The 26,202-nt window shown below is 37.7% G+C and overlaps 1 protein-coding gene across 1 annotated transcript in view; it reads left to right on the top strand.

Annotated features, from left to right (window-relative positions):
- LOC122787159 (versican core protein-like) overlaps nucleotides 1-26,202 on the top strand; it is a 2,083,348-nt gene that overhangs the window by 1,525,725 nt on the left and 531,421 nt on the right. The window contains exon 9 of the mRNA XM_044053735.1: nucleotides 566-682. Within this exon, the coding sequence (XP_043909670.1) occupies nucleotides 566-682 (117 nt within the window). The remainder of the gene's footprint in view (nucleotides 1-565; nucleotides 683-26,202) is intronic.

The raw sequence follows: 26,202 nt of genomic DNA, 5'->3' as shown, positions 1-26,202 counted from the left end.
ATGACATCACATGTGAGTATGTTAATTATCATTTAATTATGGTGTTTAAAATTTTTACCTCAAAAAACATGTTTTTTTATGTTGCCTTGCCTAAATTTCAAAATGACTTTATTTAATGCATGAAAGGTTTATGCAAATCATCAAAATCAGCACTGAAATGGTTAATTTCATAGCCAGGCCATGAGAATTTAATACTTAAGAAGCAGTTGTTACCTAGAACAATAATGAACAGACTTTGTTTCATGAATCCTACTTTCTGTACTAAGACCCCCTACTGGGTTTGTAGCAGTAAGAGACCCAGGCAGAATCCTTAAATATCAGTGCTGCCACTTAACGTTCTGAAGATTGAGGTAAGCTGAATAAAACATACAAGGAAAGCTAGCAGTGGCACTGGTAAATTAAACAAGAAAGGGTGTGATAGTGTCACTGTGAGAGAGAAATTGCAATGCAGACTGTTTGTTTCCAGCCTCAGTTTACAAATAATGTGCGTTTCTAACACCTGGTGCCACTTTGATTAATCTTTCCTCCATCTCCTCTTAAATCTTTCTTCTTTCTGATTCTACAGCTGTATCTGATCCCTGCGAGAATAATCCTTGTCTCCATGGCGGCATCTGTCAATCAAATGGAAGTGTATTTGGCTGCACCTGTGACTCTGGCTTCACTGGAGAGAACTGTGAAATAGGTAAAATAAAAATATATATTTGTGATATCCTGTATGCCAGTGGTCTGCAGTTTGACATCATAACTGCACTTATTTATTTGGAAGGTATAAAGTCCTGTACTATTAGTTAATGATTCAAGATACCCTAGTGCAATGAATATGTTTTTGTTATAGATTCTTTTCTTTATACTGATATTCCCTATCTTCCAGGTTCAAGGCTTGTTATGAGATTAAAATAAATAAAGTAACACAAGACACATTTGTTAACCTAATACTGTACTTCAACAATCCTCTGTCTTATTTTGCCTGCCAGCCTGCAAGATTATATTTAATGTACAGTCCACCAAGATGTACATGGGCTTTCTCTTTAGCAACTTCCACCTCTGTAAAATCTTAGAATGTATAAACTTAACTACTTTTTGTGCATAAATGTAAATAGAAATGTAGCTACACTGTGTTTAACTGTAACTTAGCATAAAGCAATGTAAGAAAATGGAACTTTTCTCCCCAGTCCTCCTCTGAAAATGGGTACTGCCCAATTGGATCTTCGCAGTAAACAAAGACAAATAAATAAATAATGTGTGTGTGTGTGTGTGTGTGTGTGTGTGTGTGTGTGTGTGTGTGTGTGTGTGTGTGTGTGTGTGCGCATGTGTGTGTGTGTGTGTGTGTGTGTGTGTGTGTGTGTGTGTGTGTGTGTGTGTGTGTGTGTGTGTGTGTGTGTGTGTGTGTGTGTGTGTGTGTGTGTGTGTGTGTGCGCGTGCACGCGCATGTGTGTGAACAGCGTTTTGAACACATTGCTTTTCAGCATCTGTCACTTACAAGGCAGTGTTAAAAAAAAGTGTTTGCTAAGTGCACATTGTGTATTTCTGCTATCAAGACCATATCAAATAGAAGAAGTCTTTATACAAGTCTATCTCTAGTCCATATGATATATCCTAATGGGATCTACACTTTAAAGTTGCCCACTTGCTGGTGAGTAAAACCAGCGTAGATCCAACATAGGATGTTTTAAGTCTAACCTCTTATTTTTGGTTATCTTTACTTTAGCCACAATCACTCAGTCACTGCAAAGCACATTGAACAAGACTGCAGCTTTATGCTGCAACCATCTGTCGGAGAACTATGGCATAACTTGCTCTAGACGCAGGTATTCTTCCATTCCAGCACTATTGTATACAAGCTCCTTAACTTAGGATGCTGCATGTTTCTTGACTATTTGCTAATGGTCTGCTGTCTACCCCGAGTTCTGCAGTTGTCTTTGGTCTCTCTTATTGTACATTTCCATTGAGTAATGGGTGCAATAGGGGAGCACTAGATACCAGGGACTATTTCTACATAATAGTTAAATCCACTTAAATTAATAGAGCAACAGATGCATTCACTGCACAATAAGACATCTAAAACTCTAGCTCTATTGATTGACTATGATGGTCTGTGATGTGCAGGGGCCATGCTCAAGACTTCAGGACATAAGAAAGGGGGAACACCACTAAACAACACCATTGAGTCCTTATAAATATTACCTTAATTCTGTTAAAGATTTAATAGAGTAGCATGTTTTGCATGGCACTGAGTTTTCTGAATAATATAAAAGGAAAGAAACTGTAATGATTGACATTATTGACTGACTTTACTCTTTTGTGATTTATGAGGGATGGGTAAAAATAAAAGGCAACATCATTGGCATTCTTTAAACTTAGAACTTAGAGACAAGAGGTATAGAGGTGTATGTGTGTGTGTGTGTGTGTGTGTGTGTGTGTGTGTGTGTGTGTGTGTGTGTGTGTGTGTGTGGGGTGAATGAGGGAAGAGCCTGTTTTAACATAATGTATTGTCTCCTAGCATTGATTACCACAAGGGCAAAAGAAAGGGGCCTGTTAGTACTTGTAGTAATCACAGAGTGATTCAGAGACATGCAAATAAGCTAATAACGAGATCTTTCCTCATTGTAATTGATGTGTCTCTGAATCTCTGGTTTTCTGTGATCCCGCTTTGAGGCCATCTACGCCTGTTTCTGAATTCTGTCTGTAGTTATAGAGACAAACCTTGAGACCCGCAGTTTTTAAACAGATGTAATCAAAGCCTGTTTTAAAAATGGTGAGTGCCAAAATATCCAGATTAGGGAATAAACCAGTGGAACCAAGTTGGCAACAACTTCAGTAGCAAATCTGCAGTGTTCTTGAGAATTCCTTTTACCCTGATGATTAATCTTAGAGCCCTTCTGATCGAGTGGATTTGCTGATGCACACAAATCCTATTAGTGCCACTGATAAGTAGGTCAGGAGAGGGGATATTATCATAGACTTCTGCTATAGTTACATGAGTGGTTCAAATACTTTTCCCATCAAAAGTGAAAATGAATGAAGGTAGTTTACAAGGTTAAGGTTCCCATTCTGTTAAAATGTCAGAATGATAACAGAATGTATGGGGTTAAGAAAAAATAATGCTTTGCTTCACAGTAAAGGACAGCCTGTTTTCTTTATTACAAAACGTTCTTCCATTCATCCCCTTAGCTCCATTTCACCCCTAATGCTGTTTAAGAGCATTGTTGTAGCAGAGATCCTACCAAGCTATGAAATTGTAAAATATAACCAAGTTCTGGCCCCAAGTTATGTTTCAACTTTGCCTTCCAACATCGTCCCTTTGTGGCAAGCCTTCTTCACTAACAGTGGTTCTAAAGTAATTCAAGAGTGTCATCAGCAGTTGCTTATTATGCTACCATTTTAGCTGGGATTGAGCTTAGATAAAGGCTTCCAGACAAATCTAGAAGGAATAGAAGGTGCTGAAATTCTGATTAGAGCAATAACCAAAGGAGATCTAAGAGCAGAAAATGGAAGAATGATGATGGAGTAAGTTAGTTAGAATACCTATCCCGCTAATAGGATCATAGGAATTGCAAGACAACTGAGTCAGACGGCTATTTTTGCCTTGGCATTTCCCATACTTAGGCCTTGCCTATCTTTTTATGGAGGGCCTGAGCAGTCATACCAGGGATGAATTTATGAACACCCACCTAGTTGTCCTACTCCTTTTCAAAGACAGCCAGTGTGTCTCACTGTCTGTAAGAACCTGAAAAGTACCCACTTTATGGTCAAATAGGAGCCATGTTACAGGTCAGCCCTTGAAGGCAATGTTATAGCTGATATTTTTTTAATCAGGTCCAATGAATACTTCAAACCCTAGTTGTTTCAGCCTGCCAGATGGATTGGTCTTCCAAAAAAAAGCATTACAACATATTCCAAGGTTATGCAGTATTGGTGGTAATTATGCTTGGAGTGTGCAAGGGGAATAGCCTTCTGTACGGGGAAGGGGAAGTTGTGGGAGGCTTTATCCTGCATCAAAATGCATTTTGACAAAAGAATACTTGGTGTGTCAAGCTGGAGTGATTGCACTTCAATGAATCTGTTGTTGATTTCATAAGTCATATCAAGAGTTGCCAGCTTCACCTGCACAGTAGTTTTGTATCCATGCAGAGTTCTGACATACCTATCAACTGTACAGATTTTTGCAGAATGTCCAGATTTTTGCCTCATATTTTTGGTCTGTTTCTCATAAAAAATGTGGTTTTCTGGCAAATTATTGAGATTTGAAGTCAGAAAATAATAACAAAGATTAGAGTTTCAGTCATCACACTCTTCGGAAAATTCATGCTAATGCAAAATCTGTTATTCTGTCAATGTTCTAAGTTTGTAAGAGCAATGCTTTAAAACTGTCCCTATTTCTGTGCCTTTGTCACCTCATTATTTATGGCTTTGTCCAGATTTCTTGCTTTATGAGGTTGAGAGGTGTGAGTTCTGATGACCCATATTCAATAAGTGAGTCCAGGCAATGGAGGAGTCACCCGAGGGAACTGCACTAGGGAAGCTATTTAACTGTTTTCCCATCTCAGGGAGGGGGTGTAGGAACCTAATAGTGTTGATCTGGTCCCATATTTGTGTCTGGGAAGAAGTATTGCTGTACTGGAAATCATAGGGGCATCTTGGTTGTGGGCATGTGTGAGGGTCTGGTATTATATTTCAGTTGTCCATTTAGTCAGGAGAAACTTGGAATAAAATGAATATTCCCTACAGTATCAAGGGTCATCAATAATAATGATCCCTTAGCTTCATTTTACCCATAATGCTGTTTAAGAGCATTGTATCCATGCTATGTAAAGCGGCAAGGAATGAGGTTGTTGTCATCGTACACCCTTTTCAGAATGTCGGAACCAGGCACAATAAAGCTAATGTTGCAGCAAATATAGTAGTACACACTGAGATGCATGCTAAGCTTTGGTGATGACCACTAAGAAACCCCCAACCAAGGTAAAATCTCTCAGCTTACCTTTTTAAAGCACATTAATTCGATTCAGCAAAGGTAGAGTGAGAGATAAGAGTATTCTGGAGCATAAAAATGCCCCTTCCACTCATTTATTTATCCCACCACACATTCCTCTCAAACTGGGACAGCTGGAAAGGGTAAATGCGTGCCACTGAGGTGAACTTCATATTACAGTGCAACATTTTAAACTGATATTTTGCTAGTGCTTTCAACTGTTCCCAAGTAGGGACATTTCACTGTCAGCTACACTGCGATGATAAATAAAAGTTATAAATAAGCTTGTCATAAGAGTAAACTACAAATTGCACTTGGAGTAAGCCGTAATAGAAACAAGCTGTACTGGGAGTGAGCCAAGCTTCAGAGACAGCTGAAGCAGTTACTTTACTGATGGTTTGGAAACTGTGTACTTTCAACTGCTAGTATTCATGTGGATAACAGTAACCCCCCTAAATTTCAGAAGCTTGGAATGAGGTGATAAGCTATGTAAGACTTACCACTGAAAGAAAACGGTATCATCAAATGTAATCTCCAATACACAATATTAAATTATCCAACATTTTTTAGGTTTATTGCACAGCAAGACTGCGGTACATCCAATTGCTTATTTTGTCTTTACAGGGTGTTTTCCTTTTCTCATCAGTTGTGTAAGATGGAGTTATTGCAGTCATGTATGGTGTGTGAGAGAAAGCCACCCACCCACACTGGGGGCCACACACATGTTCATCAGTTATCTTTTCTGAAAAGTTTAAATGACCGGTTTATTGTTGGTGGGTTGAGCACTGACTTCTCACAGACAATTCTGTTAGCTAAAGCACCTTGGATAGAGAGTATATTTACCAATGTCAGCATTAAATAAGGTTATATTTATGGGACTATGCCTCAAAATAATGGCATTATCTGTAAGAGAGAATATGAAAAGTAGACTTCTTTAGTGCAGTGTGTCCACTGTAGCTGCAGCTCTACAGGAACAAAACTACATTTTCAGCAGAGTGACAAGGAACATGGCAGGCTATGACCCTGCAGAGTCAGGAATCAGTGCCCAATCACATGGTCAATAACAACGTAAAAGGACAGCAACAGGCACACTCCCCAGGTGACTTTCAAGCCATATTAGCATATAATGGCAAATATCTGAAGGGGGATGTATTTGCATTTTTGTTTGCATCCCTAAGCTGATGTATGTGAAATACATAAGCAGCCAATAGAGTACATTAAAGGAGATGGTAGTCCATTATTAATATGCAAGAGCAATACAGCAATTACCGTACTAAGATATATGGTCAGAAAAGTGAAGAATTAAGTAGGTAATGTATTTGGACATAAGATCGCTGCAGACAATGATACAGCAAGAAGTAAACAAAAGCTGTGTGTGTCAGTACGAAGAAATTTATTATAATCCAAGCCAATAGTAAGCACTTTCGTCTCGTATGCAAGAGACGTCTTCAGACTATGGCTTTACCATAAAAACATATGCTTTAAATATTACATTAACATTTTAAAACACCATTTAACATTTAAAAGCACAGTGACATAAAAATGCACAGTAACCATGCATACATTAATGCTTCAACCCCTTTCTTTTTAAATACATTACAAACTCTTCTCTATTATTTAAACCTGGAGGGAAACAAGCATTTAGTTTAACTTGCCAACAATATCCTAGCCAACCTAGTTCTTCTTCAACATTTACTGACTTAATATTTTGATGCACAGTGTCCAAAACATAATGTTTGCTCATAGCATTTTTTTGTATCTCCATTACTATGTTCATAAATTCTTTTGTATAGTTCTCTCTTTGTTCTTCCCACATAAAATGATCTACATTCTGAACACATCAATAAATAAGTAACATTTTTTGATTTACAAGTAAACCTCCCTGGGACTTGGACTACTGTTTTCCCTACTAATAATTCACTACTATCAGTAAATAAATATTGGCAATAGTTACAATTATAACATTTAACCTTCCCTTTTCTTTCCTCAGCTTCTTTAACTTTATTTAGTTTACTTTTAAAAAGATCTTTAAAGTTTCTAGCCCTTTTCTGTACAAACTTGGGTTCATTTCCTATTTGCTCCATAATTTCTCTATTTCCTTTTAAAATTCCCCAGTTTCTCCTCACTATATTCTTTATAGTGTTCAAATCTGTACTATATTGTATTGCTAATGCTGTACTATAACTTTTATGTGTTTTATCACCAACATTCGTATTGACATTATTTCCAGTGTTGTTCCTCTTAATTAATTCATCAGTGAACAACCTTTGAACTTCATCTTGAGGGCATCCTCTTATTTCCATCCTTTCACAAAAATTTGAAGCTTCAAGCTCAAGCAATTCATCATCTTTAGTTAAATTACTAATCCTTTTAAGTTGTCCCTTAACAATATTAACTTTAGTTCTTTTAGGATGCAAAGTAGAATAATGCAAATACATATTATTTTGAAAATCTTTCTTATAAATCTTAGAAATTAATTTGTTATCATATTTATATATTGTCAGATGTAAAAAATTGATTTTATCTGCATTGTAACTGTAGGTAATTTTTATATAGGAACAAACATTAATGTACTTTAAAAAGTTATTTAACTCATTAATAGTAACATCCCATACTACAAGGACATCGTCAATAAATCTTAACATCTTGACTATATGTTTACTATGTTCACTTTCTAAAATACTGGCTATTTCCCAACCTTGCATAAACACATTAGCATAACTAGGGGCTAGAACAGCACCCATCGCAACACCATTTGTTTGGACATGTATTTGATCATAAAACTCTAAATAATTATGGCTCAAAACGAAATCAATCATCTCCATTAATAACCCTACTGTACTTGGGGAGAACACTTTAGATTCTAATAGTTCTACCCTTACTGTCTCCATTCCTTCTTTATTCGGAATCATGGTATACAAAAAATTGATATCTAATGTAACCAGTAAATGTGAATCAGACACCTGAATCTCTTCCAGTTTTTTATACAGTCATAACTATCTTTTATATAAGTCTTACCCCTTGGTACTACCCTCTGTAGATGCTTGTCAAACACTGACATCCCTTCAGTTTTGCTATTTCTACTCACCACTATGGGTCTTAGTGGTGGGGAATCTAGGTTTTTATGGATCTTTGGAATACCAAAGATCCTACTTATTTTTGGGTTGTTATTAGATAGATTTCTTTTAGTTTTCTCATCAATTCTTCCTGTATAGAACCATTCTTCCACACAGGAATCAATTAATGAAAATCCCTTTCTTACTTCTGACATATTCACAGGTCTATAAAAATTTATGTCAGACAACATTTCTTTCATTTTATTTTCATGTTCATTTCTAACCATCAATACCATAGAACCACCCTTGTCAGCTTTAAAAATTAAAACATCTTCATTCTTGACTAAAGCATCTAAACATTCCTTTTCTTTGTTAGATTATAATATCTAAAATTCGTATCATTAACATTTCAAGCATCTGAAATTCACATACATTAAGGAACATTTCTAATTTTTTGATTAACGGGGGATTATAGCAACTCGGTTTATACATTTCACAATTACCTTGCATTTGTGCACCAAGTAAAATGCTCAAATTTAATTTCCTCACATAGTCTCTAATTTTGTTGATCATCACCAACTTATTCGCCCTTTGTGCTGGAGCAAAATTCCACCCTTTAATTAACACACAACAATCTCCATAAGACAGTTTTTTACTGGATAGATTAATAATTTTAAAATGTACAGTACCTAAGTCTTCCTGTTCCAGTTTTTCCCTGGACCCTTTCTGCCATACCAGTTTTTTTGTGGCCGTTGCTGTTGTTTATTCGAATAATTAAATTTATCATTTCTTCTATCTGCCATCACTTGAGCCCATGATCTCACTTGATTGTCAATTCTTTGATACACATCAATAACTTGATTATTTTCCGCAATTACATTTCCTTTTTGCTGAGGTTCCATTACTATCAGTTTGGTTTTGTTGGCCTCCTTTGTTTTTGGTCTAACTGCTTGTTCCGTTGTTTTAATTCCTTGCCCAACTCCAGGTTCCATTCTTTCATTCACAGTGGTTGTCTTTGAAGTTTCAGCCACATTGGTTTTATTATTTAGTCTTTCAGACCTTCTTAAAATATTTGACTCATCCTCTATTACTGCACCATCTCCATAGGATTCTTTCATCACACTATTACTTTGTAGCTTCAACCCATACGCCGCTGCCACACCCCCAGCGTATTCATTCTGGTCTCTGAAAATTTTCATATTAGATATGTGAATACACCCTTCATTAGTTTCAATATATATTAATTTTCTTTTACTTCATTTTACTCTTGGGTCAGATCTTACTGAACTGCTGTAAATTTATAGATGAGACCCCAGTGGTATCTATAATTACTGTGACACTTTGTCCAGACACTGAGAAAACCCCATCTGATCACCAATAAGGTAAAAAAAATGGAAGTATCAAATTAATACTTTATTTCAGTGTTTACAATGAAAATTAAGGGGAAGATGCCACATGTGGACTGAGGTGTGGCAGGAAAGGGAGATTAGTGGCATTCCACAGAACAGAGCCGGATTAGGTGAAGAGGTAACTGTTTGTCCTTAGGGATGACCGCCAGAGTCTTAAGGAATCTGGCCAGTGTGCTGGGAGATCCCTCGATTGTTGTCTTCAAAAGATCACTTGCCAGTGAAGAATTGCCTGAGGACTGAAGGACAGCAAGGGTCATATCCTTGTACAAGGAGTGGGGCAAGTGGTAAATCAAGGGTACTGCAGACCATCTAGGTTTACAGCAGTGGCAAGGACAGTTAAAGACAGAATGCTAAGAGTGATATGGAAGTATTTGTAGATGAGAGTAATTTCAGGGGCAGCAACCTATATGGGTGCATGTCCAGAAGAAGCTGCCAGTCAAACCTAATCTAGTTTTCTAACATCATCTACTTGGAGTTCGGCAAGGCTTTTGACTCAATCCCACAGAGCGGGGCTAAAGAAAACTGGAAGAGTTGGGAAATAACACTGGATTAAGAAAACTGGAGGAGTGGTGAATAGTCTTAGGACTGTGGAATTGGATTGATGCCTGATTGAAGGGTAGAACACAGAGGATTGTGCTCAGATGGATGATGTCAGAAATAAGGAAAAGGACTAGTAGATTAACTAATAGATCATGTTTGTCTCAGAAGTATCTGAGGGAGTAGAGAACTATGTCAATCTGTTTATTAATGACACAAAGATAGATGCAGGAATAGATGATACAGGAGAGTCTAAGGGGGGATTTTGAAAAGCTGCCTAAATGGCAGAAAGTTGGCATTTAAATTCCAGTGCAGACAAATACAAAGTGCTTCACTAACATCATAACAACCAAGGTATAAGGTATCAATGGGAGGAGTGGAAATGTTGGCAACAAAGTAGAGAAAGGATCTGCGGGTGCTGATCACACCTGCAATGGACCAACCAGAGCAGAGAGAACAGGACTAGTAGCAAACAGAACATTGGAGGTCAGGTGTCCTTTGAGGTTAGAGTCCAGAAGTAAATACATTTGGTTTAAAAGAGCTTGGACAGACCACAGCTTTAATATTATCGGCAATTCTGGATGTTGTACAAGGGAAGGGATATTAGGCTGTTGGAAGTAATGTAGAGGGAAGAGGGAAAGCTACCAGAAAAGTGCATGGGATGAAGAGGAGGGGGTATGACCAGAGATTAAAGGAGTTAGAATTGTTCTCAATAGACACCATTATATTGGTGCACAGAATTACGTCAGGGAGATCTGAAGGGTTCATCTTAAATAAGAATGACAACAGGAAAAGAAGAGGTACAGAATTTGGGATTAACTATTGCCTGGAATTCTGTAAGTACTCATTCATAAAGAGGGTTGTGGATTTGTGGAATGGACTACTGGAATAGGTGATAGAGAAGGAATCCCGAAAAGCATTCAAGATGTCATGGGACAGATGGAAAGTCACTGAGGGAGAAAGTAGTAATAGAGATAATGTAGAATGTTAAATGAAAAAAGATGGGCTTAGCATTAATATCCTAATTGCATCTTGCTATTGTAATATCATCTAAAGGTAGGAGTGAATCTGTGCACGAAGATGAAATCCTATCATACAACTGAAGTGGCATCTTAAAGGACATGGGGTCAGTCCACATGTGGCAAGTAATAAACAGTATAGCCGAGGAAATGTTTCAAAATGCATGTTCTGTAAGTAATGAGAGGCACTTTTCTGAGGAGTGAAATGACATTAAAATACACAAAGATGATCTTTATCTTTTAGGAAGGAGAAGGAACTGGATTGATGAGGCAGAACAAGTGACTTTAGATCCAGTCCAGAGGATGAGAACCTGCTGAAATTGTTGCCGTAATGTCATACTACCGGTCAAAGAATAAAGTGCCTGAGATGATGTCTCAGGTGTTGGGTGATGGAAAGAAAGCCTTCGCTACCATTTTGGATCTGGATGTAGAAAAAAGAAACTAAAGTCAGACCATCAGAGAGCAAAAATGGAGATGAGTGGATCCCTTTAGGAAATTAAGAAATATGATCCTAGGGATTAGAGCACTCTGAACCATCTCAGGAAGATGTATTAGCTCACTAAGAAAAATATCTTATGTGAGATTGCAATTTGTTGTTAATATGAAATTTGCTTTAAACAAGCAATTTGTTAAAAAATGTTTAATGTGAAACTTGCATTAAAGGAGTATGTAGAAGGAGTTAAACCTGGTCATTGCTTTAGATCGTGCCTTCCAGTTTCCAAGATTGAATCTGCCTGTTTCCCCAGATCTGATCCACATAAGTACATAAATGGACTCCACAGAGGCCTCCTGCATCGTTGTTCATTTAGGATTTGCTGTAGTTCTGTGAATGGCTAGCTTTGTGAATCAGCAATGTTAATTTTCTTATTTCACAGCATGAGTCAATACTGGCTTTTGCAACCACAAAATTTTAAAAACTTCTACTTAGTCCTGATTATGCAATGAGGCTTATGGTCTAATGCATTTATTAACAATATGCAACATGTTTAGCAAATACATTGTGACAAGTTTAAATGAAAAATGGTGGTTGTGAATTAGAAGTGAGTGTGAGTTCTTTTTACTTTTTAATAATTGTTATTTCTCACTAATGATTGTCTTTATTATCTTAACATCTGAAAAATATAACTCATAAACCAAGTTACTTTATAGTGTTATATGGGACTCCATCTTGGCTATTTTATAATTCAACATTCATTAACTCTAGAGAGTCCATATGCCGTATTGCATTTTAAGGTGCTGAGGAAAACCACAAAACTGCGAATTTAAGTTAGCTGAACTGCAAGCAAATTTAAAACTTATTCATCTAAGCCAAGTTCTTGTCATTACAGCCCGGTGATGCCTCCAGGTGCTTCTGTGGTTGCATCCTACTGACACCTCTGGGCATCAAATATTGCTTATTCATATCTGCATTAGTAATTCCAAAATCATGCTACATACAAAGTATTAAGAGATTACATCTTAAAGCTTGCACAATGGCAAACACAACTGCATTGATATTTAATCTAGTTCTACTGGATGTAAAGAGATATTAATTTTTGTTTGTATAATATTGAATTACATTACCATACATTTCATGTTTTTCTAAATATGTCAACAAACAAGTAGCACAGACATAACTGTTTAGCCTCATATGAAAGCTCTAAGCTGGATAAAAATGCTGCTGATATTATGTGTGTAACATGAGTAGTTTCTGGGTTATTTACAAAATATTACAAACTTAATAGTTACTGTGCTTACTGTGACTTATAAAATCCAGTTTAAGTCCCAGAACCTAAATAATACTACAGCTATAAAAATAGTTTTTGCTAAGGAGTCTGACATTTATACTTCTTTAGTAAACCCTTTGGTTACAGAGATATGAACATTTGTTTTATATGAGAGGACATAATTTGATTATATCAAAACATTTAGGCTCCATCCGTTGGAAATTACTGTGCAAAGTTCCAGAGCTCCATTGAAGGTAACAAGTTAAAAATATTTCAGTCATTAAGCTAGGAAAAGTTAATTTTGCATAGACTGCATAAAGCACAGCAAGGTAATAACCTCAGAAACACAAAGACACATTCTGTTCCATTTTAGTAGCTTCTTATGGCACCCAGTCTATTTTTGTGTATGGCTTCTTTAACTAAGTAACTTACCAGCTAATAATATATTATAATATATAATATGCATTATTCGAAAGGACAATAACTTATTAATAAAATAACACTAAGATTGTTACTCTAGAATGTCCCATAGGAGAAATGAATCAGTATATGCAACTTATTTTTAAGTTCATATCTTCATAACTGAGAGGCTTACTTGCTATTGAGGAGTATGATGGTGGGAGGCAGGAACATTCCTAGTCAATGTCCCATTTATGTCATGCTGTGCTGGAGATATCACTAGCTGTTTGTTAGTAATCATGCAAAATAAGCACTGTGTTTATATGTACTTCATACTTCAAAAACCAAGTGACATAAACTACTGCATGGTAGCAGATGAAACCGCTGATGTTGTTGAAGAGAACTGTCACTGTTATTTGCATTCTAAGTTGCACGTCTTGAGAGATATTCAGTGATATTTATATTGCTATAATTAAGCATATCTTCCCATATTTCTGTAAATATCTCAGTAAATATGCACTTGGAGAGACATCTCTTGTTGTCATGTGAAAGGTCATGTCTGGTTATCAAATTTTCTGACAATATATGTCTAAGTTGTACAGTTTCCCAGATATGAAAATTTGTTTGTGAAGGTTTCACAAAAATATATGTATAGATAGATATCTATAAACACATGTATATGTATGCGTGTGTTCTTGTATATATTTACATATATATAGACATACAAACACACACACACACACACACACACACATATATATATATATATATATATATATATATATATATATATATATATATATTTGCGTCTATATTGCATTATCGTACAATTAAAATAGCAAATGCTATTTCATCGTACCAATAATGTCTAAACCAAAAAATATCGAACACACGAAACAGCACATTTTTTCCCAGGGAAAAAATCTGCTGCTCCGCAAAAAAAAAAAAAAAAAAACTAAAAACACTTAAACACAAAGATAAGTGGAGAGCTTCACCCCCCCACACCCCCCATGTGGGGGGCTGTGCCCACTACACCCCTCCTACTTAAATATACCAAGTCCGAGATCGCACCATAGTGGAGAAATGGCAAAGTCCCGAAGACGGACCACCAATTTTTTTCCCTGGGAAAAAATTCAATGTTCCGTGTCTTCGCTATTTTGCCATTTTGACAGTATCGGATCGACTAAATAGCTTTGCTATTTAGTCCATTTGATATGCTAATATAGACTCTATATACATATATATATATATATATATATATACATATATATATATATATATATATATATATACACATAACACACACACACACACACACACACACACATATGGATCTGTGCCATATGATTGAAAATTTAAATGACTGAAATCCGAAATATCCAAACTGTGAAATATTGAAAGCCTTTTTAATGCAAGGAGGCAAGCCACTCTGCACCCCCATATCCCCCTGCTAATTATATATACCAACTCCAAGGTCGCACAACAGTGGAGAAGGGGCAACTTCCCATGTTAGATATTTCACAATTTCGATATTTTGGCTTTCAGTCATTTAAATTTTTGATCATATGCATAGACCCATATATATATATATATATATATATATATATATATATATATATATATATATATATATATATATGTGTGTGTGTGTGTATGTATATAATTCTAGGTTTGTGTACGTTATATTATGGTATTTTTGGAAACACTGTGAATGCCCTAAATATTGTTTGTCGCTGTAAAGAATACTTATAAGCTTATAAGAAATAACATTAGTAGTTATAAACTTTTAATATATTTTATTGTTCACAGAATACTTACATTTGTTCATGTTATGCGTTATAAGTAGATTTTTCAGAAAATTCACTGGAATGCAAGGATGTGTGTAGATTGCTAGAGGTGTGAAATTCCACACATAGGTGTTAATGAGCTAAAAATCAGAAAATCGTCACAATTGCAAAATACAGATAAAAGTCATGTATCTTTAAGCAAACATTATTGAAATATGTTAGTGTACTAGCCAGCATACCTCTTAGCTGTACAGATTTTCACAAAATGTCCAGATTTTTGTCTCATATGTTTGGTCTGCTTTTCATAAAATTGTGGTTTTCTGGCAAATTGGTGGCAACTTATTAAAGACTGAAGTTGGAAAATAATGACATAAATTAGAGTTTCAGATTTCATACCCTTCATAAAATACATGCTAATGCAAAACTTGTTGTTCTATCAACTTTCTAAGTTTGTAAGAGCAATATTTTAAAACATGTCCCTTTGTCCCACTTTTATGTATGGCTTTGTCCAGATTTCTTGCTCTATGAGGCTGAGAGAGAGAGGCCACCCAGCCTTGCCACAAATTGATTTAGATGGTAAATAAACGTCAGTTTAGTCCAAAATAGCACAGAATCGTGCAGGTTTGTGAAACTGTACTACTGCTATTAGTAGACAATGATACAAATATGGCTAGAGGAAAAAAATGCATGCATGTCTGCATGTCAGCAGAGGCAGGAAGATTCTCAGGTGTGGTCAGACTTTGTAATTATTTTGAACCCAAGACAATAACACAATTTATGATACACACATTTTGAAAATTATTACAGGAGGCTGCTGAAACAATAATTGTATCAAAACTATGGATAATAGTCAACAGCTGCGACATCACTGACACTGATACTGACATTAAAAATCATATAATACAAAGCTATGTACCTACAGAGTTATGAAGGAAAGCCTCCATGTGACTGACATATCCTTGTTAGATTATCGCAAAACCCTGGAGCAGTTTGAAAAGCAGAAACAAAAACATGAAATAGACACAGAAACCAATGTCATTTTTAGTAAAACAGTTAAAAATATACAGAGGACTGCATACCTGAGGACCAGAAAAGGCCTCTGAATAATCGAGTCGCTAGATTTCTTCAAAAGAGCTGCTGTTCAATAAAAGCATAGTTCTTTATTTGTGGCAGACTTGATCACTTTGCTAAGTGTTACAGATCAAACTCACAAAATCAAATCAGAATTAATAAGAAATCATTCAGTATTACACTCACAAAAGGATAAAAATGTCATAAATGAAACAGCCTCTGCAATAACAGAGCATGAATACTATTAAGTGAAATAATTAAATGCATGCTGTTATAATGCCATGGATAAATGTCAGCCAGAAGTGCTATTCCGCATATAAAATTATTTTATTTCATTATGTTTTTGTGTACCCGAATAGTCCAACTGTGTTTTGCAAAAAAAAAATAAATAATAATAACAATAAAAACTTTACAGCAAGGCCCATGGAGAAAACCTCTAACATCAGATAAACAGCAATATTATAACATGGTATAATGTTAGTTTAACATTTGCAAGTGCATATCATATATACAGAGCCAGGCTTCTGAATTTTAAACCATTATAGAAAAGAAAGGATAGAATTATGAATACATACCAGTTAGAAGAAACATCTATACAAGGAGACATTGGTTCATATTCACAGCAAGTTTAGATGGTCTTAGATAACAGTTTTCTTGTTTGTGATATACATATATATATATATATATATATATATATATATATATATATATATATATATAGCTATATAGATACATCTATCTATAAATATAAATCTGTATATATATATATATATATATATATATATATATATATATATATATATATATATATGTGTGTGTGTGTGTGTATATGCTTGTATATGCATATATATTTATATATATATATATATATATATATATATAATACACATACATACGTATATAGGATAGAGTGATTTTCATCAAATGACCTAAATGTCATAAAAACCTTAATAGAAAGCAGAAAAAGTTAAACATACCTGTGTAAGGTCTCAGAAACTACAGTTTGATGTCTTAATATTCAGCTTATTCTAGTGGAAACTCTGCTGTTAAGAAATATAACAAAAGGCCTCTCTCGGTAGTTTCCTCACCACCTGCCTAGACCTGGATTAGGTGGCTCCAATCTGATTGCAGGGTAGCTCTTCCCTCTCCATGCCCCTTCGCTTCCTCTCGTTCTCCAATCAATCTCCCTATCCCTAACCCCACACTTAACCCAGCACTCCTACAACCCACCTCCAAAGAACACTCTTACTCACATGTATCTCCTAGCCTTTTCCCTCATTCTCCTCTCCTATGCAGTACACCCCTAGTACTCACTTCTAACTTTTCCTTATCCTTCATACACAATAGTCCACCCTCTTTCTCTCCAAGTTAAAAGATTCCTTCCTAAAATTGTTTCTCTTCTTCTCCTCCCTCACATGTTCAGGAGAAATTCACCCTAACCCAGATCCCTCCTCCTATAAAAACCTCCATATATCCACCATTAACTTTCAAAGCATCTGCAATAAAACTTCTGAATTTCATGCCTGGCAAACTCTAAGTAGAACTCAAATCATCCTAATTTCAATGTAATCAAGGTCGACAGGAAACACAAAAAAGGAGGAGGTGTCACCTTAATTTACCCTAATACCTTTAACATGTCCACCTTTCCTAATACTGTTCCTAAATTCCATAATGCTGAAATCCTAAATGCATTCCTCAACCTTAATAATTCCAAAAAACTCTGTATTTCAGCCATTTACATTCCACCCTGGAATAATGTCTCAGTTCTAGAAGACATCCTTTCCTGGATTTCCCATACAATCAGATATGAAACCATTATATTAGGTGACATGAATATTGACTGGGCAACTACTTCCTCTATTCAATCCCACAGTAGCATTAACCAAATCCACTTTACTCAACTAATTACGTCTACCACTTGATATAACTCAAAAATAACAAAGGCTCAATTCTAGACTGGATCTTGGTTTCAGACCCTTCCAAGTATCAAGATTCCGGCACCCTTCCAAATTCCTTTAGTGACCACCTCCCAGCCTACACTATTCACAGCTGTACTCCTCTCTCTAAAACTCACAATGTTGAAGTCATTCAAAACTTCTCAAAAATTTGCCCCAACCAATTTAATACAATACTGAAAAGTCACAACTGGAGCTGTCTCAAAACCGTACCACTAGGTGGCGCTCTTCTTTACTTCAACAACTCCTTTCTTAGTATTCTCCACGGCCTGGCACCCCCCAGATCCGTTAGAATCAAACCCAATCAGGCTCCCAGGGCTTTCTAAAACCACAAAAGAAACTATATGAAACAGGGGCAAAGCCTGGAAGCTCTGGCTTACCTCTGATAACCCTTCCAATCTTCTCCATTTTAAACAACTTTGCAAACATTCTAAAAAACTTATCCGCAAAGACGACAATATTTTTGGAACTCAAACAGGAAAAATAACCCCAAGCTCTTTTGGTCATCTATTAATAATGTCGTGAACCCTGGCACAAAATCCAGCTGGACTTTCCCAGTAAACAAATGTAAAATAAAATAAATAATAAAATAAAAGAGTGATCACTCTTTTGAGCATTTGCTCTTAGATACAGTAACCGTGTGTGTGTGTGTGTGTGTGTGTGTGTGTGTGTGTGTGTGTGTGTGTGTGTGTGTGTGTGTGTGTGTGTGTGTGTGTGTGTGTGTGTGTGTGTGTGTGTGTGTGTGTGTGTGTGTGTGTGTGTGTGTGTGTGTCTCTCTCTGTGCACTCACTTGTTTGTGGGTGTTTGTGTGTATGTATACATACAGATATATATGGATATATATGAACTGAAGTTTAAGACAGCAGTGCAGACTTTATCAGGAGTCAGTGCACTGAGCACAACACATAAACTCTAGGTATATAAAAGTGATACAGTCACACAGACAAACATATTGATACATAGATGGATCGACAGATACAGAAGAGCAGTTCAGTTCATCATAGGCTCAGTTCTTTGAGAGAGAGAGACATACAAATAGATGGATTGATAGATAGATGGATAGAGGGATGGATAGCTGGATGGATAGGTACAGAGGAGCAGTGCAATTCATAATATGTTCAATTCTTTGAGAGAGACACACACATACATACATTTAGATTGCTAGTTAGAAAGGTGGACAGAAGCACTATAATTTATCTGAGGCTCAGTTCTTTGAGAGTGCACTGACTTGACTTTGAGCCTTTTTCTTCAAGTCATTTCTGATTTCTCTGGTACTTTGCATTGTCTTCAGGAGCGAAGGGTAATTCGTTGTGTCCAACACTGTAAAGCCCATCTCATCAGAAATGGGTGGAATTAGCCAAAGGAAAATACATTTAAAGACATCTGAATCAATTAACTGACATGCTGTAAAAAATAGAAATAAAAATGAATCTTAAAGAGATTATGACACTCAAGTGAGCTAAACATTATTATTAAAGGCCAAAAAAATATACACCACTCTACCACTAGTCTCTATTCATATACACCACACTGCCACTAGTCTCTATTCATATACACCACTGTACCACTAGTCTGTATTCATATACACCACTCAACCACTAGTCTCTTTTCATATACACCACTCTACCACCAGTGTCTATTCATATACACTACACATCCTCTAGTCTCTATTCATATACACTGCACATCCTCTAGTCTCTATTCATATACACCACTCTACCACTAGTCTCTATTCATATACAACACTCTACCACTAGTCTCTATACATATACACTACACTGGCACTAGTGTCTATTTATATACACTGCTCATCCTCTAGTCTCTATTCGGGTTCATATTACATAGTAGAACTTTACAAGTTCAAATGCTATATGGTCAAAACCATATGTTCGAACTTGTAAACGTTCGAATACATAAAAAAAAAAATTAGAAAAGAAAAAAACATAACTTTCTGTTGTAAGTAGGGGGGCAAGCCCCCCTACACCCCCCGCTCTTTTTACTGCACTGTAGCGCAATCTCGGAGTTGGTATATTTAAAGAGCGGGGGAGATGGGGGGTGCAATAACAGATAGTTTTTTCTTTTTTTTTTTTTACGTGTTCAAAGTTTTAAAACTTCGAACATAAGGGTTCAACTTTATTATGTTCGAATTTCTCCAAAGCCAACTTCATGCTTCTTAAGACAGAAGTGGCGAACTTCATGACACCCATGCAGATGGATAATGCAGTTATGACTGCTGAATCCTACACAAATGCACTCTATAAGCACTTACACAAGTGCATGGATTGTGCTATCCCAAACAGAACCAAGATGCTATCCTCCAAAAAAAGGAAGCCAATCTGGTGGTCCCCTGCCATAAACAAACTGTACAACAGAAGGAAGAAACTGTTGCAAAAGACAGTAAAATCCCATGAGTGGAGGAGCTCCCTGGTCAGCCTCAGTAAGAAGCTGATATCCCTTATAAGATCCTCCAAAGCTAGCTACGAAAACAAAATTGCCACTGATTACCACAAAGCATTCTATAGTTATGTCAAGAATCTCAATGGCAACACCCAGCTCTGCTCTGAGTTACAGCACAACAGCAGGAAAATTACAGAACCAACTGATATTGCCAACATCCTGTCAGATAGGTTAAGTGCTAACTTTACCCCCCTCTCACCCCAAAGGCTCATATCTATATAGGAAGAATGCAGAGTGCCTGTAATCACATCTATGCAGATAAAAGCTGCACTCTCTAAAACCAAAAACACACCATTCGTGGGGCTGGACAACATCCCAGGCTGCGTTTTACACAAACTTCAGAATGAACTGGCTCCCTACCTTAGCACCATATTCAATCATAGTCTCACATCAGACTTTGTGCCCACTGAATTGCACACAGCAACAGTTATCCCACTCCACAAAGGGGGAGCCACCACTGATCCTGGGAACTATCGCCCTATTAGCCTGACAAGCCTGGTCTGCAAGGCCATGGAACGTATCATCATGGAACTCATAAACAAAGACATTGGTAACTTCCAAACTCTGGACCCCACCCAGTTCGGGTTTGTGAAAGGCAGCTCATTCCTTCTGAACCTAATCGAAGCAGTCACCAAAGCCATAGATGAGGGTAAGGTGCTTTACACAGCCTATCTTGACCTCACCAAGGCTTTTGACACAATCCCCCATTCTGGAATTATAGCTAAACTCACTAAACTAGGTATAAATCCCTATGTCACAAGATGGGTTGCCAACTGGCTCGCTGACAGAACCCTCACTGTAAAAGTTGCAGACTCCAAATCTGACTTCAAGCCAGTGACAAGTGGAGTACCACAGTGTTCAGTCCTGGGACCTCTCCTGTTTGGTATCTACTTCTCTGAAGTACAGGCTAACACAGAAGGCCTCTGGCTAACAAAGTTCATAGATGACTGCAAACTAGGAGCCATAGTCGAGTCCCCAAATGATGTGGACATCCTACAGAAGGGCCTCACTGAGATAGATGCCTGGTGTCAGAGGCATGGCCTCAAACTCAGTGACAAAAAGTGCATTGTCATCCCCTTTGGTAAAAACTTTGTACCCATGAACTACCACATAAACGGCAGTCTACTTAATGCTGAATGTGTGATAAGAGACCTTGGGACCCAGGTGGACAGTAGTCTCTCCACTGATAATCACATCGCCACAGTAGTCAGGAAATCCTTCTATGTGGCACACCTCATCACAAAAGGGTTCTCATCCAGGAAAAAATATGTCATTGTTCCCATCTACTCGGCACTCATTAGACCCATTATAGAGTAGAATGCCCCTTTTGGAATGTAGCTTACAAGACATCTGCCGCAGCTGGAGAGGCCACAGAAGTACTTCACAAAGAGGATTACTGGCCTCAAACAGATGTCCTACACTGACCGTCTCAAACAACTCCAGATTTACTCTGTAGCATATCGCCTACTCCGTGGAGATCTCTGCTTAACATATAAAGCTATGTTAAACCCAGAGCTGTTGGACATGCTACACCTAAATAAATCCCAATCCCTCTGAGCTATACGCTCTAGGGACCTAAACCTTGTCACCACAATAAACAGGACATGCTGGAGGGTTATATTCCTGTCCCAGAGACTTCCTATACTCTGGAACAAGCTACCCATCTATGCCAAACAAAGTTCCTTATTAGCAGTGGATGGGAAATAGGAAATACACCCCGGGGGTCACTTCTGTGGCTCTGCTCAACAGGGGCACAGGAAATTAACTTCCTTGGGTGGCATAAGCCAGGGAACCTTGTTGGCTAGGCTTATTTAGACCCTTGGGCTGATAGCCTAGTACCTACCTATGAAATTTCAAAACTTCGATCATGTAATAGGAACCCCACTATTCATATACACCACTCTACCACTAGTCTCTATTCAAGTCGCTATTAGTATTATACCTTTCATTTTTGGAACTGCCGCTATTACTAGGCTGAACATTTATGTCCTCTAGCTATGACCCACCTCTGCATACTGCAAAAATATTATGTTAGACAGAACATCATTGCCTGTCCTTCCTATATGATAGCTGCCTCCTACCCTCTCTACAGAGGTACTGCGATACTCATGACCTTGATTCTCAAGTGTTCAGCTTTGGCCAAGTTCCCTCTTAAAAATACATTTTCTGTCATCTTGATCTTAATCTCAGAGTCCTAATGCTGAAAGAGCTACTTGTAGACTTATTGCTGTGGAATGCGCCTCACGGAAATGTCTCTTGCTGTCTGAGCAGGCTGTAAATTCGTTTTTAGTTTAAGCACAGCCTACCTCCTTCTGTCCTTTCTTTGTAATCTTTACAGAGACCTAGGCTGAGTTTTCCACCCATATTAATGTTGAGTGTTTGTTAAATAAATTCATTCCAAAGAAGGGGACTGAACATCCTCCTGTGTATCCAGAAGACCAGTTGGAAGGGAAATCCAGTAAAGCCAATTGGCTTGGGATCGCAAGTCTATTACTCTGAGGAGGATCGACTAGAAGTGGCATAGGAGTTGTGAGGGAGATTCTTCTGAAGACAGTGAAGGATGTCATCAGAATTAGTGACAGACTCATGGTAGTCAGACTCCAGTATAAAGATATTCATAGTGTCAGGCTGCGCCTCATAGTAGGGTTGTGATGGTAAGGAAAAGAGTTCCTTCAGGAAGCAGTTGCAGGATCTACTAGATCAAGTAGGGCAACAAGAGCTGGTTGACAATGGGGGACCTGAATTCTCATATCAAAATAGAACAGGATATGAGGACTGCCTGGACTACACGAGTGGAACAACAGGTATAAAGAAGCAGAGTCATTCTAGACTTATGTCCAACAAATGGTTTAATGGGAGTTACCACATGATTCAGCCAGAGAGACAGTCACAAGATCATATGCAAGAGTTGCCAATATGCAGTTCAGTTTGACTGCCTCCTAGTGATAAAAAGTGCATTGGGGAGGAATCGCAGATTGCAAAGTCATCCCCAGTGAAACCTTTAGTCCATGGCATAACCACTAGTAGCCACAATCAGTTGTATACAGTGGTCAGTGAATGTTCTGAGGTCAACAGATACTAGACCAAGTACCTGGAAGCTGACTGGAGTGAAAGTACAAGAGAAAAAATAGATGGACTCAAAGAATGTCAGTGTCTCAAAATATCATGTGTAAAGACTCCAGAACAAATATACAGCTGAGCCAGGTATGCAAATAAGGTACACAGGCAAAGCAGGTGGTGGAATACAGAAGTCCAGGAAGTTATCAAAATAAAGGAGTGCGTGTAAAAGTGGGAGACAGAAAAGACAGACTGGGATAACAAGAAATACTGGTTAACCAACAAAGAGGCTGAAAGAGTAGTCACAAAAGAAAAGAACGAGGCATCAGAGGCACTCTACCAGCTAAAAACATGCCTCAGCAGATGACATAAAGAAATGCTGTTATACTGCAGGGCAAAGACAGTCAGAGAGATATGATAGACATTAGACACCATTGACATGGCTGTCAACGCCATCCGGCTCACCAGTTCACTGGACATCAAAGGCAGGTGAAAGGAATGCTTCCAGCAGCATCTAAATTAAGAAAACCACACACAAGCTGTACTGCCTCATTTGTCCCATACACAGCCTACAATGCAAGATGAAGAAACAAGAACAGCACTAAGGAAAATGAAGTTAGGGAAAAGCAAACTCATCTGAGAGCACGTCAGATATGATCAGGATGTAGGGCGAGTTATGGTTGAAATGGCTTCTGAGGGTAGTTGGAATGGTGTCTGAAGGTAGTCATAGCAGTATGGCGAGTAAGGCATATCCCAAATTACTGAATAATAAGTGTTCTTATTTCAGTATTCAAAAACAAAGGAAACATTCACAGCTGTAGCCAATATAGAGACATCAAACTCCTGCCACACAGTATGAAAGTGCGGGAGAGAATAACTGATAAAACGAAAACGCAGAGTAGTAGAAGATAGATGGGATATGAAAAGTACACATTCAGATCAGGATGTAGCAGAACTGACCCAACATTTGCAATGAGTCAGATAGTAGAGAAGAATCTAGAGATGAGGAAAGAACCCAAATAGGCATTCCTAGATGTGAACAAAGCATATGAAAAGATCCCAAGAAGTCTGATTTTGGGCAGTCCTGTAATAGTTTGAAGTCCCAGAAACATTGGCAGAATTAGTGAAGGCTATATACAAAGACACAATGACATCAGTATGCTCAGACTCACCGAGGGGGTTTCCCAGTGGAAGTGGGGGTGCATCAAATTTCAATTAAGCACAATGATATACAGGTGATGGACTAAATTAGCAAACAGACTGGAGAGAGCATTTCAGCAAAGCTGCTGTATACAGATGCAGTGCAGGCAGACTCAGAACTTCAGCAAGTGACAGAGGAATGGAATGTAAAACTGAAGGCTCATAGGATGAAAATGAGTATATACAACACACGTTGTCATGGCAACAAATGGGGAAATCAGAAGAAGCTGCAAACTGAGACCGAAGAGAAAATAGTGGAACAGATCAACAGCTTCAGGTATCTGGGGTGGCTGATGAGAAAGAAGTCTGAATGACGAGGTCAGAGCTAGAATCAGTGGGGCTGCAACAAACTGGCACAGAGTGTCAGGGACAGTGCATAAGCAAAGAATAATAAAGAAGCTGAAAAGTAAAGTATACAAAACAATGGAGTGACCAGTACTTCTGGTTGCTAAAATCATAAGTGTAGTTAGGTTGGGGTGAAGGGGGCAACCTCCACAGGTGCAAAGTGTTATAGGGCACAATCGTCACATCCACATTTTTTCTGCTCTTGCTGATGTAAACATGAGGGTGGGGACATATAGAGCTTGGTGCTCCTCCTTAAGGGAGAAGGGAAGGTTACCAGATGATAGAACAGACCTTTTTTTTTCTCTTCAAATTAGTGTTAACAGGCACTAGATCAGGAATTGCCACTGGCTAAAGAAATCTGGTCAGTGAAGCCAGATAAGTTCAGGAAGCTGGAGAAGATGGAGATGAACTGCCTGAGACGGGTGGTAGGATGCACAAAAATGATATCAGAGCTGAAGGAGATGGAGATGAAGTGCCTGAGACGGGTGGTAGGATGCACAAAATGACATCAGAGCTGGAGGAGATGGAGATGAAGTGCCTGAGACGGGTGGTAGGATGCACAAAAATGACATCAGAGCTGGAGGAGATGGAGATGAAGTGCCTTAGACGGGTGGTAGGATGCACAAAAATGACATCAGAGCTGAAGCAAAAGTTGCTCCAATTGCAGAAAATGTCAAAGAAAATGGATACAGTGGTTCAGGTATATGTGTAGGAAAACAGAAGATGATTTGGTGAAGATTTGGGAAGGGCAGGAAGAAGTTAAAATGAAAGATAGACATCAGGTAAAGATGGATGAATGGTGTGACAGAAGGCCTGCAACAGTCAAAGAAGATGAGAGTGGCATTGAATCAAAAGAGGTGATTGCAGCTGATGCAGCACACTGACGCCATGCAGAAAAATGGGGGAAAAGGGGTGGTTGATTATGATGATGATTCGTTCTAAATGTGTGTGTCTGTTTTACTATAGTTATTGCATACTGTTTGTTCTAATATAAATGTTTACCTTCCTATTTTGTTACTGTCCTCACTATGTAAGTCAATGTAGCACTGTACCTTCATTTTTGTTATTTTAAAGCTGTCGTTATGTATATAGAATTATTGTGCCTCTGATCCAGGTTACAAGTAAAAAAAGGTTATTTGACCATATCACTTGTCCACTTATCACAGATTAATAAATTAAAATGAAACATAACTTTTGAAATGCTTCACATTTCTGTATGTGGATTTTGACAG

The sequence above is a fragment of the Protopterus annectens genome, chromosome 13.part0, assembly GCF_019279795.1.
Source record: "Protopterus annectens isolate FY-2018-M chromosome 13.part0, PAN1.0, whole genome shotgun sequence".
Lineage (NCBI taxonomy): Eukaryota > Metazoa > Chordata > Ceratodontiformes > Protopteridae > Protopterus > Protopterus annectens.
This window is presented reverse-complemented; position numbering and strand designations above follow the sequence as displayed.